The sequence below is a fragment of the Thunnus thynnus genome, chromosome 5 (genome assembly GCF_963924715.1).
Source record: "Thunnus thynnus chromosome 5, fThuThy2.1, whole genome shotgun sequence".
In the NCBI taxonomy this organism is placed as follows: domain Eukaryota; kingdom Metazoa; phylum Chordata; class Actinopteri; order Scombriformes; family Scombridae; genus Thunnus; species Thunnus thynnus.
Window position 1 is genome coordinate 35,450,319 of NC_089521.1, and position 17,924 is coordinate 35,468,242.

At 41.9% G+C, this 17,924-nt stretch overlaps 2 protein-coding genes across 6 annotated transcripts in view; one reads left to right on the top strand and one right to left on the bottom strand.

Moving 5' to 3' along the window:
- mdkb (midkine b) overlaps nucleotides 1-2,160 on the top strand; it is a 10,164-nt gene extending 8,004 nt beyond the window's left edge. Inside the window, exon 5 of the mRNA XM_067591043.1 lies at nucleotides 1,619-2,160. Within this exon, the coding sequence (XP_067447144.1) occupies nucleotides 1,619-1,638 (20 nt within the window). The 3' untranslated portion in view covers nucleotides 1,639-2,160. The remainder of the gene's footprint in view (nucleotides 1-1,618) is intronic.
- Nucleotides 2,161-2,283: 123 nt separating this feature from the next.
- Nucleotides 2,284-13,170, bottom strand: chrm4b (cholinergic receptor, muscarinic 4b). Of its 5 annotated transcripts, none has more exons than XM_067591041.1 (3): nucleotides 11,107-13,170; nucleotides 8,532-8,631; nucleotides 2,284-5,788 (listed from the first exon to the last, which is right to left on the bottom strand). In XM_067591041.1, the coding sequence occupies exon 3, from the start codon at nucleotides 5,784-5,786 to the stop codon at nucleotides 4,458-4,460; it is 1,329 nt and encodes a 442-aa protein (XP_067447142.1). In that variant the 5' UTR covers nucleotides 5,787-5,788; nucleotides 8,532-8,631; nucleotides 11,107-13,170; the 3' UTR covers nucleotides 2,284-4,457. The 5 variants fall into 5 exon arrangements, 4 of the variants coding, with proteins under 4 accessions (XP_067447142.1, XP_067447140.1, XP_067447143.1 ...); XM_067591039.1 differs by having other exon boundaries at nucleotides 8,532-8,634; XR_010928530.1 differs by lacking the exon at nucleotides 2,284-5,788 and adding an exon at nucleotides 5,953-7,749 and having other exon boundaries at nucleotides 8,536-8,634.
- Between the last annotated feature and the right edge of the window lie 4,754 nt (nucleotides 13,171-17,924).

The following is a 17,924-nucleotide window of genomic DNA, read 5'->3' on the forward strand; positions in this document are numbered from 1 at the left end:
CATATAATAATCACATTGAATTTCAAGCAGCTGCAGCCGAGTTCTGATTGGATCCTTTTACACAATCAGGATTTCAGCTTTAAAATGAAGTCGATAGAAACAACATGATTCATTCAGATTTACACAGTTTAAATATCTAATAGCTTTTCATGTCTGACAGAAAAACAGAGTAAAACTAGCCAATAGGAGCGCAGGCACATTTGATCGGCAGCAAAATCAACCAATGGAAGGCCGTCAACTGTTTCTGCTGATCCGTTTGTCTGAGGTTCTCAGCTGGTTTCCTCCAAAAAGGCTGAACTCTCTGCAAATACGATGCAGGGAGTTTATTTCCCACAGCTTGTCTTCTCAGGTACCGCTGTGTCCTGAAGTACTCGGATACTTTACTACAGTAAAAGCAGCAACAGAAAAATACTCCATTGCAAGTCCTGCATGAAAAATCCTCCTACAGTAAAAGTACATCAGTATTATGAGCTTGATGTAGTTAAAGTATTGCAGTAAAAGTACATAAGTATTATGAGCTTGATGTAGTTAAAGTATTGCAGTAAAAGTAGTGGTTTGGTCCCTCTGACTGATATATTATTATATATGACATCATTAGATTATTAATAGTGAAGCATCAGTGTTAGAGCAGCATGTTACTGTTGTAGCTGCTGGAGGTGGAGCTAGTTTACACTACTTTATATACAGTTAGCTAGTTTAGTCCAGTGGTTCCCAACCTAGGGGTCGGGCCCCTCCAAAGGGTCAGCAGATAACTCTGAGGGGTGGTGAGATGATTAATGGGAGAGGAAAGAAGAAAAAACAAAGTTCTGATACACAAATCTGTTTTCAGTTTTTGGACTTTTTCTCTAATCTTTGATTTTTGCTGAAATATTGGATCATTTGAACATTTATTGAAATGAAAGCATGTGAGAAGTTTAGAGGGAAAAATCACTATTTGGTGGAGCTGTTAACAACTCATAGACATGTGAAATGTGACCCCGACTACACACTGCTTTTTGTAAGACGTCAAAAGCCAAAAAGGTTGGAAACCACTGGTTTCATCTTTAACAATGTGTTGTATTTTAAAAGCTTGTTATATTATCCATTGTGTCAAATCTTCATCTGAAAAGTAACTAAAGCTGTCAAATAAATGTAGTGGAGTAGAAAGTACAATATTTCCCTCTGAAATGTAGAAAGTAGCATCACATGGAAATACTCAAGTAAAGTACAAGTACCTCACAACTTGTACATCAGTGCAGTACTTGAGTAAATGTACTTAGTTACTTTGCACCAGTGGGACTCAACCATCTCTAATATAACACCATAGTGAACGGAGCGTGTTGGCAGGAAGCACTCAGACGCCTTAAAGACAAAAATCAGGAGAAAAATCATGTTGAACTTCCTCTTTATTTACCTGCTCAGGTTAACTCACTGAAACGTATCATTACATCATCTCTTCATCTTTAACAGCTGAGACACGTTTTAACTTTACAGCAGTTTATTTCAGAACATCACTACGTGTGTCCAGGAGGCTGATAAAGAAAAGTAAACAGTTTCATTCTGATGAAAGTTGATCTCCCTGATTAATTTTCGATCAGTGATGTCAGCATGTTAATTAACGCTCCTCTTCCTCCTCCAGGAGAGAAGAAGTCAAACTGAAGGACGGAGACGAGACGCAGAAGACGCAGCAGGTTTCTCTCCTCTTCCTCCAGCTGAACAATCGTCTTCCTCCTTTATCAAACACAAACAAACCGAGAGACTCCAAAACACACCGACCACCTTTTCACTTTGATTCTTGTATTTCCAGTTTGATGTTGTTGTGTTGATTAAGTGTGGAAAGCTTTCCTGGTGTCCTCCCTCTAGATGAATAATACTGTCCTCATAGCTGATAGTTTAACAGTAAATCCTGTTAGTTCAAAGCTTTTTACAGTAGCTCAAGTTTAAATTAACATCCAAGAAATGTTCTGATCTGTCTGAAAACTCTCCTCCAGGCTCCAGACGTCGCTCTCTGGACTGTTTGTTTTTAGACACATTTAAAATATGTAAAAATTGGGAAGCTTGGATGGATCTGTGATGGCACGTTCCTCTATAAAATCTATTTTTTGAAGTATGGATTATTGACGCTGCAAGATGAGACTTGTATAAAAGAACAAATTAAATACTGTACATTGTTTTGGTGAAGTTTGGTCTGTTCATTGTTCTTCTGAAGGACAAAATAATACACGATGATCCTGCACAACAACACTTCAACACGTACACTCACCACACTGACATGAAGCTGCATCTTCTTCTTCTGGTGACTTTCTGTTATTTATATCCTGTTCTGATGTCATGGTCAAAGTTGAGAGGCTAGAGGTGAACGTATGTAGAAATGCTGCCTGTAAGGCAAAGCTCAGCCCACTCTGTTCTGATTGGTCAGCTTCAGGAAGCTTCCTCCGGCTCCGGAGGCTACGTCAACAAACTATAGTAGTAGGATTTCACTTCTTTTTCTCCTTCTGTACTCCAAATGTCAACTTCATGTTTATGGACGTGACGAGCTGTGCAGAGCAGCCGAACCCTGGGTTTTGTCTTACAGGCAATATTTCTACATATATGTTCACCTCAAGTCTCTCAGCTTCATCAGAACAGGATATATATAACAGAAAATCACTAAAAGAAGAAGATGAACCCTTCAGTACAGTACTTGCTGTCCTTGTCTGACAGGTATCTGTCAGGAGATTCCTTCCTACAGGTGAGTTCAGACAGGAAGTGACTTCAGCAAACGTACCGACTACCCTGATGTTAGCTGTAAGCTTGTGTTCAGTCTCTCTTTTCTCCTGCTTGTCTCTGTATGTTTATGAAACGTATACATAAAGTTGTGGATTACAAGCACATTTAGTATAATCATATCTTTCTGTTGACCTTCTATGTAAACTCATTGCTGCTAAAACTCTTCTTCATGACATAAGTGAGCAAAACTGCATTTAAAAGTCTGTGTGAAGCTTCTATTCAGCTTCAGCAGTCTGAGTTAGTCATATCAAGTGGATATCTGACACATTTACAGTCTTTTTAGCATCAAATTCCCTCTTTGTGTTTTCTCGGACAGTGTTTCCCTGTTGAGCTGCAGGTGGAAGTATAGTAACAAAAAGAGGAACTTTGGCACTAAAAAGACTGTAACGTTGAAAGATATCTACTTGATTTGACTCATTTGGACGCTGAAGCTTCATATTAGCTTCACATAAACTTTAAATACATGTTTGCACAGAAGGAGGACTGTGGATTTTGTCCTCCATCACTTCCATTGTAAGGTCATTATGAAGGATCTTCTAATGGTCAGTATGAACAGGAGGAATGATTACAGCAAGAAACACAGCTTTAATGTTCATTTGAAGACTGACTGTTGGTTTAAGACTCACTTAAACAACTGTGAACTCGTCCTTTAATGTCTGTCTCAGCTAAACAAATCAAGTGTTGATCTTCCAAAGTTTCTTTTTAGTACAAACTGTCTCTTTATGTTTCTGTCCTCTGCAGCTCAGCAGGGAAACAAACATGGAATTTTGTACCAATCAGGCTGTAAATATGGCAGATCTCCACTTCACTCAACTCAGTTAACTTCAGCTGAACTTTAGACATTATTGAGCTGAATCAGTTTGATCTCAGCCAGTTTGGAATCATTACAGCAACCAATAACTCTCCCAGTGAGCATGCATGTTAGCTTTTAGCATGTTTTAGCATACATGCTAAAGCCGCTCTGTGTCCGCTTTGGTGCCACCTGGAGGTAGAACTGAGAACGACACTGGCAGACATTGTTTGCTTTATTAGCATTAACCTCAAAGTACAGGCTGACAGGAACTTCATGCTCAAACTCCACAGAGTCGTGCTGTTAGCTGGAAACTAGATAAATGACTTCCCTGATCTTAAGTCTGTTGGTGTAAAGTTATTTAAGGCCTCCAGGTTCCATCATTGCTGCTGCTTCTTTGATTACAAAAACAAACAAAAAAAGGTACAAGCCTTTGGACATGAGAACTGAAGTAAACTATGACTCCCAAAGTGCACTTCATGAACAAACATCCAATCACAGAGCTCACACTTTTCATATTCAGCTGTTCAAATCATTTAACTTTGAGACTCTGGATCAAACTTTGAAGTGTTCCGATACAACGAAGTTCCAGCTCTGATTCACAACTGAGGCTGATGCTCATGGGTATTGTAGTTTTTGGAGGCATTAGCTGTTCCAAACTGATGGGAAAAGTTCTAAGAAACAAAGCTGAAGAAATGGAAAGAAGAGAACATGACGCTGCAGTCTGGTGACATCATCCAGGAGAGGAAACCAGCAGCTGCTTCTCCTCCCGACTCTGTTCTGCAACAATGCAAACACATTCTCAGTCTGTGGAAACAGTCTCATCACTGACTGTCAGGTGACCAGTGACAAACGTGTCCTTCAGCTGAAACTGAGAGCTGCAGCGATGTCATCGCAGCTTCCTGCTGCGGCAGCGTCATTACAGTTTCCTTCTGCAGCAAAGTCGCAGCTTGGTACCGCGACAGCGCAGCAGGCTGCAGAAGGTCTTCCTGAAGGTGGTGTTGCACAGAGCGTAGCAGCCGGGATTGATGGCGCTGTTGACGTAGCACAGCCAGTAGCCGGTGGTCCACAGCACGTTGGGGATGCAGACATGACAGAAAGTGGCGATGACGGCTATGATGTTGTACGGCGCCCAGGTGAGGATGAAGGCCAGCAAGATGGCCAGGATGGTCTTGGTGACCCTCCTCTCCCTCGCCATCACTCGACGCCTCCTGCGCTCCTGAGAATTGAAGCCGGGGAAGGCGGAGAACGCTGCCGAGGCTGCTCTGTGGAGCTCTGTGTTGGACGATGAGTCGTTCTCCATTTTGTCATCTTCTTCGCTGGTGTGCAGCACAGTGGTGCGAGAGACGTGCTGAGGAAGAGACAGCGAGGAATCTGCCAGCTCGCAAGTGTCGCAGGGACTTCTGGACAGTTTCCTGTTCCTGCGGGGCGTTGGCATGCTGGACTCTGACTGGTTCTGAGAAAGCTCTGAGCCTGGGTCGCTGGTCACCCAGCTGCGTCGTTTCAACAGGAAGTCTTTAATGGACGGATTGGATGTCCTGAGCGTACCTTGCTCTGATTGGAGCGTGCTCAGTCGGCTGCGGCTGGCGGCGGACACACGGCCATACAGAATGATCATGATGAGCGCCGGCAGGTAGAAGGAGGGCAGCGTTGTCCCGAGAGTGACGGTGGGGCTGGCGAGGAGCTGTGTGTAACACTCTCCATCGCGGACCACACGTTTGCCCCCGGCGGACTGCCAGTAGAGGATGGCGGGTGTCCACAAGACGATGGACAGCAGCCAGGCAGCGGCGATCATCAGCCCGGCCATCCGGCCTGTCCGCTGCACCGGGTAGCTGAGTGGACGCGTCAGGCAGAAGAACCGATCCAAACTGATGATCAGCAGGTTCATGACAGACGCGCTGCTCACCACATGGTCCACCACCAGCCACATGTCGCAGACCACCGCCCCCAACGGCCAGAAGCCGCACGCCAGGTACAGCGTGTACAGGTTCATGGACACCAGGCCGACGATCAGGTCAGCCGTCGCCAGGCTCAACAGGAAGTAATTGTTGATGGTCCGCAGGTGACGGTTTACTTTGATGGACAGGATCACCAACATGTTGCCCACAACGGTGATGCCGCTCAGGGAGGTGGTTGCCATGACGATGAAGATCAGCTGAGCCGTGCTGTACAGGCATGACGCTCTGATTGGACAGGAGGTGTTGGTGCAGGGGCGGAGCCAGGCGGAGGTGTTCAGATCAGGTCCCATGTCTCCCTGAAAACACACACACACACACACAATCTGACATTATTTATTGCATTGACCTACAACGTTTTGTAGGATATTTGACTTTATTATTTTCAGACAATGAAAACATATTGTCTGCATATACATCTTATATATATATATATATGTGTGTGTGTGTGTGTGTATATACAGGACATGTGCTCATTATAGAGTTTTTAAGAAACAACCTAACATGCTCACTATTTAGTTTGACACACAAAACTACACACTGGGTGTCTTATGTCAGTAAAAAAACAACAATAACAACAACAACAAAACAACCTGACCAACATAACACTTTTTAAAGTTGTTTCTTATCATTGGGACCTAATTGCCACATCCTCTCTGATAAATGTCCAAAAATCATTGTTAAACACCTGCAAATTACTGAATGAATGAAAGCACCTGTAAAATGAAGCATCACCGATGTATGAAGCTTTAGAAACAGCTGTAGTTATTATTGACTATGGGTGTAATAATAAACTTTATTTATACAGCTCTTTGTCTCCTCTCTGTATGTCATCATATTCATATATGTATAATAACAGTCAGAATCCTGCAGACTGTTTCACTACAAGTAAAATTCTACAACTACAACAATTTTGCAGCATTACTGCTAAAAAACCCCATTTTTGTTCATGTCTAGATGCTGTAATGTGTAAGAGTACATTGATTTAGTTTGTCTTGTAATTTACTGGATGATTAGAAGAGATGGTTCATCCAGTAGCTCATACTGGTCCCATGAAATTAATTCATCATAAATCATTGTGGTATTGTTTTTGTTTGATTTGTATTTTTCAGTGACGGTGTACACAACATGGTTTAATTCTGTCAGTAAAAAATGCAACAATTCATGAAATCAAGTTAATTTTACTTGTGTATTGCGCCCCACCCCACCATCCTTAACAGCCTATTAAAAAGATAAATGTCTTAAATAAGTGGAGGGAATTATAAATACCCACTAACTTAAAGAAATAACGTGTTGAATGATGTTTTCCCTTCTTAAAATCAAATTTAGGATGAATCATGGGTGGTAATTAAATGCAACACATCTGCAGTAAAAACAAATAATTTATTGTAATTGGGAATTTTTTCTCTGAATAAACTCAGTATTCAGACCAGATCAGGCGTTGTGGAGGTGTGGGTCTGTTTATTTGTGCTGTGAAACAATCAGAAAATAATGTTTAATTGATCCGATTCACCGGCTCTCTCACTACCACCGCTCCCTCTCTTCATTCACCCTCTAGCTCGCTCGACCACAGCTGCTCTCTCTCGTCTTTTTAAAAATGAGTCGGGAAGCAACAGAAACATCTAACTTCACTTCTAATGTTATCAAACGAAGCGAAATGTCCTCCCTTCGCCGTAGTAACGTCTTTGTCCTCCTTCATGGCAGAGTTTACAGCTCGACTCTGGATCAACTTTCCTGAATGATGAATCCTGTCAGTATGCAGGAAGTACTCACACACAGGCCACATGCAACATGCAGCCTTACATCCAATCAAAGCCTGCAGATCACATTCACTGTTTAAAATTCCTCAAATTTCATAAAACCATATCAGGACATCCCCTTTGTCACAATCTATAGGATGAAGTCACTAAAGTCGTGACTGTTGAATGAAAAGTAGAGTAAATCTTTTATTGATGACAGGTCATGTGACAAAAACAAGATGAAGAATTAATACATTTGTACATCAACTGCACAAAGATCCAGTAAATTAAAATACAATGTTATTAATTAAATTCATTTTCAGAAAGGTGATATTTCTTCTTATTTATCATTGAGGTTGTGGTGGGTGGTGGTGTGCTGCAGTGCGTTTTAATGAAAAGAGTTCCTGATATTTTGTCCACCCTGAAGGGAGGGGGTCTTCTTTGTCTTAGTAGGTTCAGTTGGAGACTCAGAGAGCAGGCATGAAACTCCAGCAACACATCTCCACTCTATTTAACTCTGAAAAGAAAATGTTTTAAGTTTAACTCCATAAAGGAAATAAATGACCTTGATATGTTATTTTTTTCTCTTTGCTTTGATGGTGTTTACATCCACAGATGAACAGTGTAGGAATTGTAGCTTTAGTTTTTATTGTAACTAAAGTTCTCCCTCAGTGGACTAAAGATCATTTGACCAATTTAAACAAATTTCAGTCATGAAATATAATATTTGGTGTTAAACTGTTTTCAGTCATTGACAGAGGATGTTTACATCTCTCCTGGTGATTCAACTGCAAACTGGACTTTTGCCTTCAGTCTGATTTATTCTGTTATTTAGAACATTTCTTTACTTTGTAGTCTGCATATACAAACACATTGCTGGTAATGTACACATTTGTGAACACAAAGATACAGAAATACAGTAGATATTATCAGCTGCCAGTGATAAATGCAGTAACCTTTATGGCAGAAAGACAACTGATATTATTGTTACCTAACATTGCTAACTTTTCTCAGAAAAAGATGGTTTATCTCACTAGCTGCCAGTGATAAAACACTTGATTCAGCAGACTGGATGAAAATTTTCAACTAAATTTGCCTTCGACTGCTAAGGGGCTGACAGTAATGTTAGTTTTGCATTTCCTACAAAAATGTAGCAAGTAAGCTAACATTAGCTTGTTAACTTTCATATTTTAGATTTTGTTTTCTCTTAAGTGATAACAGACATAGTAGCTTAGCTACACAGTAACCAATAAGTATTTTGTATTTAAATAAACAGTGTAACTTCAATAACTTTAATACTTACCAATGAAGAAAGCTATGGATGGTTGGTCGAGAGCTGGATATGTGGTGAAAGTGAAAACGGCACGTCATTGGCTGGAGCCTTGTTTGATTCTATTGGCTGCTGGAGGAAAGTGGTTGGATTTCTGTTAGAAAGGCTTTCTGGCAGAAAGCCCTGAAGGCAAACTTCTCCCATATGTGGGTCACTTTGGGCCCCATAATGACCACTAGAGGGCCCAAAACCCTAACCCTCACCTTAACCCTACCCAAACCCTAACCCTACCCTAACCCTGCCCCTCACCCTAACCCTAACCCCAACACTACCCTAACTCTATCCAAACCTTAACTCTAACCCTAACCCCAACCCTAACTCTAACCCTAACACCAACCCTACCCTAACCCTAACTTTAACCCTAACCCTTACCCTAACCCTAACTTTAACCCTAACCCTACCCTAACCCCAACCTTAACCCTAACCCTAACTCTTACCCTAACTCTACCCTAACCCTAACCCTGCCCCTCACCCTAACCCCAACCCTACCCTAACCCTAACTTTAACCCTAACCCTACCCAAACCCTAACTCTAACCCTACCCCTAACCTAACCCTACCCAAACCCTAACCCTAACTTTAACCCTAACCCTAACTCTTACCCTAACCCTACCCTAACCCTGCCCCTCACCCTAACCCTACCCAAACCCTACTCTAACCCTACCCCTAACCCTAACCTAACCCTAACCCTAACCCTTACCCTAACCCTAACTTTAACCCTAACCCTACCCTAACCCCAACCTTAACCCTAACCCTAACTCTTACCCTAACTCTACCCTAACCCTAACCCTGCCCCTCACCCTAACCCCAACCCTACCCTAACCCTAACTTTAACCCTAACCCTACCCCTCACCCTAACCCTACCCAAACCCTAACTCTAACCCTACCCCTAACCTAACCCTACCCAAACCCTAACTCTAACCCTAACCCTTACCCTAACTTTAACCCTAACCTTAACTCTAACCCTACCCCTCACCCTAACCCTACCCTAACTCTAACCCTACCCCTACCCCTAACCTAACCCTGCCCAAACCCTAACTCTAACCCTTACCCTAACTTTAACCCTAACCTTAACTCTAACCCTACCCCTCACCCTAACCCTACCCAAACCCTACTCTAACCCTACCCCTAACCCTAACCTAACCCTACCCTAACCCTACCCTGACCCTAATCCTACCCTAACCCTAACTTTAACCCTAACCCTAACTCTTACCCTAACCCTACCCTAACCCTAACCCTGCCCCTCACCCTAACCCTACCCAAACCCTACTCTAACCCTACCCCTAACCCTAACCTAACCCTACCCTGACCCTAATCCTACCCTAACCCTAACTTTAACCCTAACCCTAACTCTTACCCTACCCCTACTCTAACCCTACCCCTAACCCTATCTCTAACCCTAACTTTAACCCTACCCTAACCCTATCTCTAACCCTAACTTTAACCCTACCCTAACCCTAACTCTAACCCTAACCTAACCCTAACTTTAACCCTAACCCTAACTTTAACCCTACCCTAACCCTAACTCTAACCCTAACCTAACCCTAACTTTAACCCTAATCCTAACTTTAACCCTAACTTTAACCCTAACCCTAACCCCAACCCTACCCTAACTTTAACCCTAACTCTTACCCTAACCCTAACTTTAACCCTACCCTAACCCTAACTTTAACCCTACCCTAACCCTAACCCCAACCCTACCCTAACCTTAACCCTAACTCTTACCCTAACCCTAACTTTAACCCTACCCTAACCCTAACTTTAACCCTCCCCAAACCCTAACTCTAACCCTACCCCTAACCCTAACTTTAACCCTACCCTAACCCTAACTCTAACCCTACCCTAACCCTAACTTTAACCCTAACCTAACCCTAACTTTAACCCTCCCCAAACCCTAACTCTAACCCTACCCCTAACCCTAACTTTAACCCTACCCTAACCCTAACCCTAACTCTAACCCTAACTTTAACCCTAACTTTAACCCTACCCCTCACCCTAACCCTCTCCAAACCCTAACTCTAACCCTACCCCTAACTTTAACCCTACCCTAACCCTAACCCTACCCTGACCCTAATCCTACCCTAACCCTACCCAAACCATAACTCTAACCCTACTCCTCACCCTTACCCTACCCAAACCCTAACTCTAACCCTACCCCTAACCCTAACCTAACCCTACCCAAACCCTAACTCTAACCCTAACCCTTACCCTAACTTTAACCCTAACTTTAACTCTAATCCTACCCCTCACCCTAACCCTACCCAAACCCTACTCTGACCCTACCCCTAACCCTAACCTAACCCTAACCCTAACCCTAACCTAACCCTACCCTAACCCTATCCTAACCTTAACTCTAACCCTAACCCCAACCCTAACTTTAACCCTAACCCTAACCCTACCCAAACCCTAGTTAGGAAACCCAAAGCTAAATGAGCAGTTGTAAATATTAAAAAAATATTTAAATTCTCCAAATCTGAAAAAACATAATGTCCTGACATTATGAGACAAGAAAAGAGCAGAAAGTGTCCTTCTGATCAGCAGCTTACCTGTGATGTTTCACTTGCAGTAAGTATCAGTCAGCTCCTCTCCTCCGTCAGTTATCAGTCAGCTCCTCTCCTCCGTCAGTTATCAGGCAGCTCCTCTCCGTCAGTTATCAGTCAGCTCCTCTCCTCCGTCAGTTATCAGGCAGCTCCTCTCCTCCGTCAGTTATCAGGCAGCTCCTCTCCGTCAGTTATCAGTCAGCTCCTCTCCTCCGTCAATTATCAGGCAGCTCCTCTCCTCCGTCAGTTATCAGGCAGCTCCTCTCCGTCAGTTATCAGTCAGCTCCTCTCCTCCGTCAATTATCAGGCAGCTCCTCTCCTCCAACAGTTATCAGTCAGCTCCTCTCCTCCGTCAATTATCAGTCAGCTCCTCTTCTCCGTCAGTTATCAGTCAGCTCCTCTCCTCCGTCAGTTATCAGTCAGCTCCTCTCCTCCGTCAGTTATCAGTCAGCTCCTCTCCTCCGTCAGTTATCAGTCAGCTCCTCTCCTCCGTCAATTATCAAGCAGCTCCTCTCCTCCGTCAGTTATCAAGCAGCTCCTCTCCTCCGTCAGTTATCAGTCAGCTCCTCTCCTCCGTCAGTTATCAGTCAGCTCCTCTCCTCTGTCAGTTATCAGTCAGCTCCTCTCCTCCGTCAGTTATCAGGCAGCTCCTCTCCTCCGTCAGTTGTCAGCAGTTTATGTAGCAGGGGAAATATCAGAGTGATGCTCCGCCTGAACGTCTGTTTGTGACATCAGCTCAGACTCTGCTTCATGTGGGATGTAATGATACTGACGTCCGTTACTACGGATACCGTCTGTCTCACTTTATTTCTCTTTCAGCAGGGATGTCAAAGAGTAAAAACTGATGAATATACAGACTTACAGTATCTGTCAGTCAGCAGCTCCTACTGTATTCCACCGCAGGCTGTTTATTATTTTCAATATCCATTCATCCTAAGATTTTCTGCATTAACTGAGTCTATAAAATGTCAAAAGTAGTAAAAATACGTCCATCAGAAATAATCTGGAGGCCTAATATTGAAATATATATATCAAAATTGTTTGTTTCAATGCTTAAACACCCCAAAACATTCAGTTTTTATCTCAGAGAAGATGATGGAAAACTGCAAATATTAATTTAAGCAGCTGGATCCAAAAGCTTTAATTTAATTATGGATCCAAACATTTGAAGACATCACCTCTGACTGAAGTTATAACAGCTGAGAGACTCCGAGTCAATTCATCACACTGTTGGACCGCATCGTCATAGATATTAGTGAAACTTGGCAGGTTCAACTACCAGTAGCACATCCTGGTGGCCCATCACAAGCGTATCAGGGCGATACGGGAAGGTTTATGATGGAGATGGTCCATGAGGATGCAGAAAGTTCAATCTCAATTCTCCAGTGCTGGGCATCGTCTCTTCAACACATCCCAGCCACCACTCATTATCATATGCAACCACAACGTAACCTTTGATCAAGTGATTCCTTAATTGAGCTGAAAAGGGTCTGACATTCACTGTCAGCAGACAATGGATGAGAGCTATGTAACTTCAGAGTACTCTGAAATTAGTAGTTGAACCTGTGATGGCAACAGGACAGACGTACACAATGTTGTGCAAAGACTCGATTGCTGCATCAAAGGCTCTGAAGGAGCACAAATTGAGAGTTTAGCCACTGCCTCCAAACTTCACGTCAACATCAAACATTAAGGGAAGAGTACTTTTACAATTAAACTGAATTAACATTTATCTTCAGATTCATGATTCCACCTGAAGGATAAAGTCTCTTCATGTTTCAAAGGCAGACAGCACAAGCCTTAAACACCGACCTGCTCTTTCTTCAACACCCCAGGAATGCTGGCCAATAATATATCAGTGAGAGCCCCAAACTCCTCACTGACCATCTAAACCACCTCCTGCACACAGAAAGGATCAGATGAGGAACCCCCATCTCCTGCAGGGTCACCAAACCAGACCACTGACCTAAACCACCTCTGATCCTTCAAGCTACAAGAGCAGCAAGATGGGAAGACCAATTCACACCCCAGTATGAACTGATGGTACCATTTGGATAGACGACCCCCACCATTGGTTATCATAACTCACCTCTAAGAGCCAATCACACACAGAGACGAGCTGCCACCAACTTTAATCCCACTGTGGACTTTGATTTTCAGGACTTGAGTGACCCAAGAACTGATCACTGGATAAACCAGCATAAGGCACAAGACATGCTGCACTATATGCCATGCTCCATTCACACACATACACACACACACACACACACACACACACACACACACATACACACACACATACACACACCCTCTCACTCCTCATGAGTTGAGGATCAAGCCTAGGAGAGCATGAACCAGGAGCTCTCTTCCTATGGAAACTTCTCAAGTCCGGACCGGCCGACTCACTCATCATTACCAGATCCAGACTCCAGCTCCTCACCCCAGCACATCAGACTCCATCTCCACAAGAAGCCGCCCCAGAGAGCAAGCAAGTATTCCTACAAGACCTTCAACGTGCTTAAACCCTGATGCTTGAATTTGTTACTTCAGTTGGTGATTCAGAACTAAGCTGTTGTACCGTTGATTTGACTCGCTGCTTCTCAGGTAACAGTCATCTCATCTGTTTATCAGGTCTCTCATACCAACTACACAATAGATAACTCTGCATCATGCATTACAATCATTCACTAGCCACAGCCTTGTGCACCAGTTTCCCTCTTGTTTGTAAAACGTAGTGTTTAGTACTTGTAGCTGTAGTATTAGTAATAAATGTGTATGTAACTAAAGTGAACTTGTTTGTATTTTCTTGTGCATCTCAGTCACTTTAACCTTAACAGACCTATACCCTTGCAAAATTACAATTAAGATGAATGACATAATTATAATTGACCTCTCTTGTGTGGCCAACGAGGAGGACTGTTTCCCTGTTATTATACCTGCTGTAATATGAGTTATGTCACTGGACGAATAATTTCATGTTGGAGTTGTGCACAATAATAACTCATAATTCCCCATAAAATCATTAAGCTATTTGAGTGTACAAATTCCCACACACCCATGCTGTATTTCTTTGAGCACACTATCCAGTGGCCTGGGAGCCCATCGAGAAAGTAGTGCATTGTAATTTTGCATGTGCTTGACCATGCACTTATCAGTAACTGCTGTTCACCAGCACTGTAAGGAATTAGTGATGTGATGCCACTTCATGACATCTCAGCAACGCCTCAAAAACCAAAGACCAAACCTTCTGGAGGTGTTGATGACATTATAACCTAACGTTGGTGAAAATTTCAACCATTTAAAAAAATCGTTTTTTTTTTAACAATTCAACTTTCAAGATTACAAACACTCATAACACTGTTACCTTTCATTTTGGGGTTAACATGGTAAAAGTAAAACAGAGCTGGAAAAGAGCTTTAAAACGATATGAAAAGCATTTCTCTATGACTTATATCGAGGGAGATATGACAAGTCAAAGTCAGAGGCACACTAATTAGTTCAAACTTTGTTAGCCCACATCTCCCTTAATAGTGATCAGAGACACATGCAGTTTCAGTTCCACGGGTCTCTTATATGACTGAATCAGCAGGCCAAGTTTCATTCATATCTACGACGTCCAAAAGTGTGATGAATTGACCCGGACCGACCCAGGTTATCTTCTACTGACACAACATGAAGATACTCAGCAGATCAAGTAATGATGTAAATGATGGTTTGTTGTAGCTCTGATAGATCTTCTTCCCCTGTAGTCTCCAACAAACTCACATTTAAGAAGCCAAAGAATCTTTAATTGAATTAATGATCCTGATAATTTCATGAAATAATTATCTTACAGCCATGCTAGCAGCTGAGGCTGATGGGAATGTGTGTAGTTTTGCAGGTATTTGCTCATAAACAAGTATTTTTGACCAGTTGATGGCGCTGGATGAAAACTTAGAGGATCACTTGTTCTACTTCTATCCATCATCTATCTGTCCGTCCGTCCATCCATCCATCCATCTATCTATCTATCTTATCCCCCAAATTCTTTTCGGAGGTCCTTCCTGTCATTGGCCCTGCTGTACTCACTATAATAAACATGTCCCTCACCTCTGGTTATGTCCCTGATCAGTTTAAGCCACCTCTAAAAAAACTTGGCCTAGATCCAGCTGTTTTAAACAATTTCAGACCCACCTTTCATTTCCAAAATACTGGGAAAAGTTGTTGCTGAGCATCTTCTCCAAGTTGTGGAAAGAAATATTATCTTTGATAAATTTCAATCTGGTTTTCGTCAAAACCACTGAAACTGCTCTGTTACGAGTCATGAATGACATCCTCATGCAGGCTGATAAGGGGGAACTCTCCATCTTGACTTGAGCGCTGTCTTTGACACCATTGATCACTCCATCATCATTAATCGACTAAATACATGTGTTGGTATCTCAGGGAAAGCTCTAGAATGGTTTATGTCATATTTGTCAAATAGAGGTTTTTCAGTCTCTGTGGGTAACGATGTGTCCTCATCCAGTCCGCTGCTATATGGGGTACCCCAGGGGTCGATCCTTGGTCCAGTTCTTTTCTCTTTGTATATGCTGGACAGATTATCAGTCGCCTTGGCTGTACATCCTATCATTGCTATGCAGATGACACTCAGCTATATTTTTCTGTAAAACCAGATGATTTTAGCAACCTAAACACTCTCCGCAGCTGTTTAGCTATGATAACGGACTGGATGTCTGTCAACTTTCTTCAGTTAAATTCTGACAAAACTGAGCTTCTCATTTTTGGCCCTGAAAATACTGCTGGAGGCATCATTCAGCATATTGGCCCACTTGCCCCCTATGCCAAAACTAACGCAGGAATCTTGGCGTTATATTTGACCCTAAATTGAAATTTGAACAGCATGTCAATAAAATGGTTCAATCCTGCTTTTTAAGTAGGACTGACCGCAGATCCCACATCACTCCTGTTTTAGCCTCATTGCATCGGCTGCCAGTGAAGTTCAGGTCTTACACGGTTTAGCTCCTGCGTGTATATCCGAGCTACTAAAGCCCGTATACCACCGAGCAGTCACTTAGGTCTTCCAACCAGAACCTGTTGGCCGTACCACGTGCCAAATAAATAAAATAAATTAAAGTGTGTGTCTCTGGGTGATGACTGTACGCTCGCTGTGTTCGTATGTGTGAGACGTCTGTGTCTTCTTGAATGTGTCTTTCATGGTTTTTGTGTCCCAACGTCACTGTAAAGCACTTTGTGTTAAAAAAGGGTTAAAAGTTTTACTTACTTACTACTATCTATATATCCATCTATCATGTCTATCATCTATCTATCAATCTATCTATCAATCTATCATCTATCATGTCTATCATCTATCTATCAATCTATCAATCTATCTATCAATCTATCATCTATCTATCAATCTATCAATCTATCATCTATCATCTATCAATCTATCATCTATCTATCTATCATCTATCTATCATCTATCTATCTATCATCTATCTATCATCTATCATCCATCTATCATCTATCTATCTATCATCTATCTATCTATTGTCTATCTATCTATCAATCTATCTATCTATCATCTATCTATCATCTATCATCTATCTATCTATCATCTATCATCCATCTATCATCTATCATCTATCATCTATCTATCATCTATCTATCATCTATCATCTATCTATCTATCATCTATCTATCATCTATCATCCATCTATCATCTATCTATCATCTATCATCTATCTATCTATTGTCTATCTATCTATCATCTATCATCTATCATCTATCTATCATCTATCTGAGGGGAACATGAGAAAACTAATTTCACAGATATTGATCGGACAGATGTTGAGATGTTTCCTGTGAACTGGTGAACTGACAGATGTTGACATTAGTGCTGTAACACGAGTAAAGTGATTATTTTACCTTTTGGCTTCTGCTGCACAGATTGTGTCTTTTTCTCCTGAGAGTCCTTCACCTTCATAAAAACACTAAACTAAACCTCTGAAGTTCTCGTTTCAGCGCTGCGACGACCAAAGAACTCAGAAACTGAATAAAGCAGCTGGTTCATGATTCTTCTTCATGAGCTGTTTACATGTTTCACTGGTTCAACAGGTTCACTTTACTTTATAGAAGCTCTCATTAACAACTTTTCTGCTTGTTTTCTGTATGTGTCCTTAAAATCAAATGTATTATTATTATTATTATTATTATTATTATTATTATTATTAAGTCTTGAATCCTTGCAAGTTTCTTATGAAACCTATTTAGATGTTTAATAAAAGCTTTAATAAGTCTGGAGGGTTCAGATCTTACTGATGAACAGTCACAGAAGTAAAACTCAGGTTTTTCAGATAAATTATTTATTAGCTGTTAATCTAAATGACTACCTGAGTGTTTGTTAATAAAAGCTCAGATTCACAGATGATGAAGAGATTTGATAGATTTGGAGAAACATTTGGATAATTTATCAGTTCAACACCAGGACAAAAGTTCTCAGCAGCGTTTTCACTTCTGATTTTAGAACATTTTGTTGATCAGAAACTTTTTTCCAAATAATCTTCAACAATGTGATGACAGAAAAACTCTCAAAGCTCTTTAATTACATCACGTCTAAAAGTCAAAGCAAAGAATCAGTCGAGCTGTACAAACTCCAGTCAGGTGGTGACACAGGTGTACCTTTTGTACTCACGGCGGCGCTCCGTTTCTCTCACAGGAAACGAGCGACGACTCGCCTCGATGACCCTCCGACACACACACAGACACACACACACAGACACGAGATCGTCTTTAAAGTGTTCATTGATCAAGTAAAACCAGGAGGAGCATTCAGATCACAT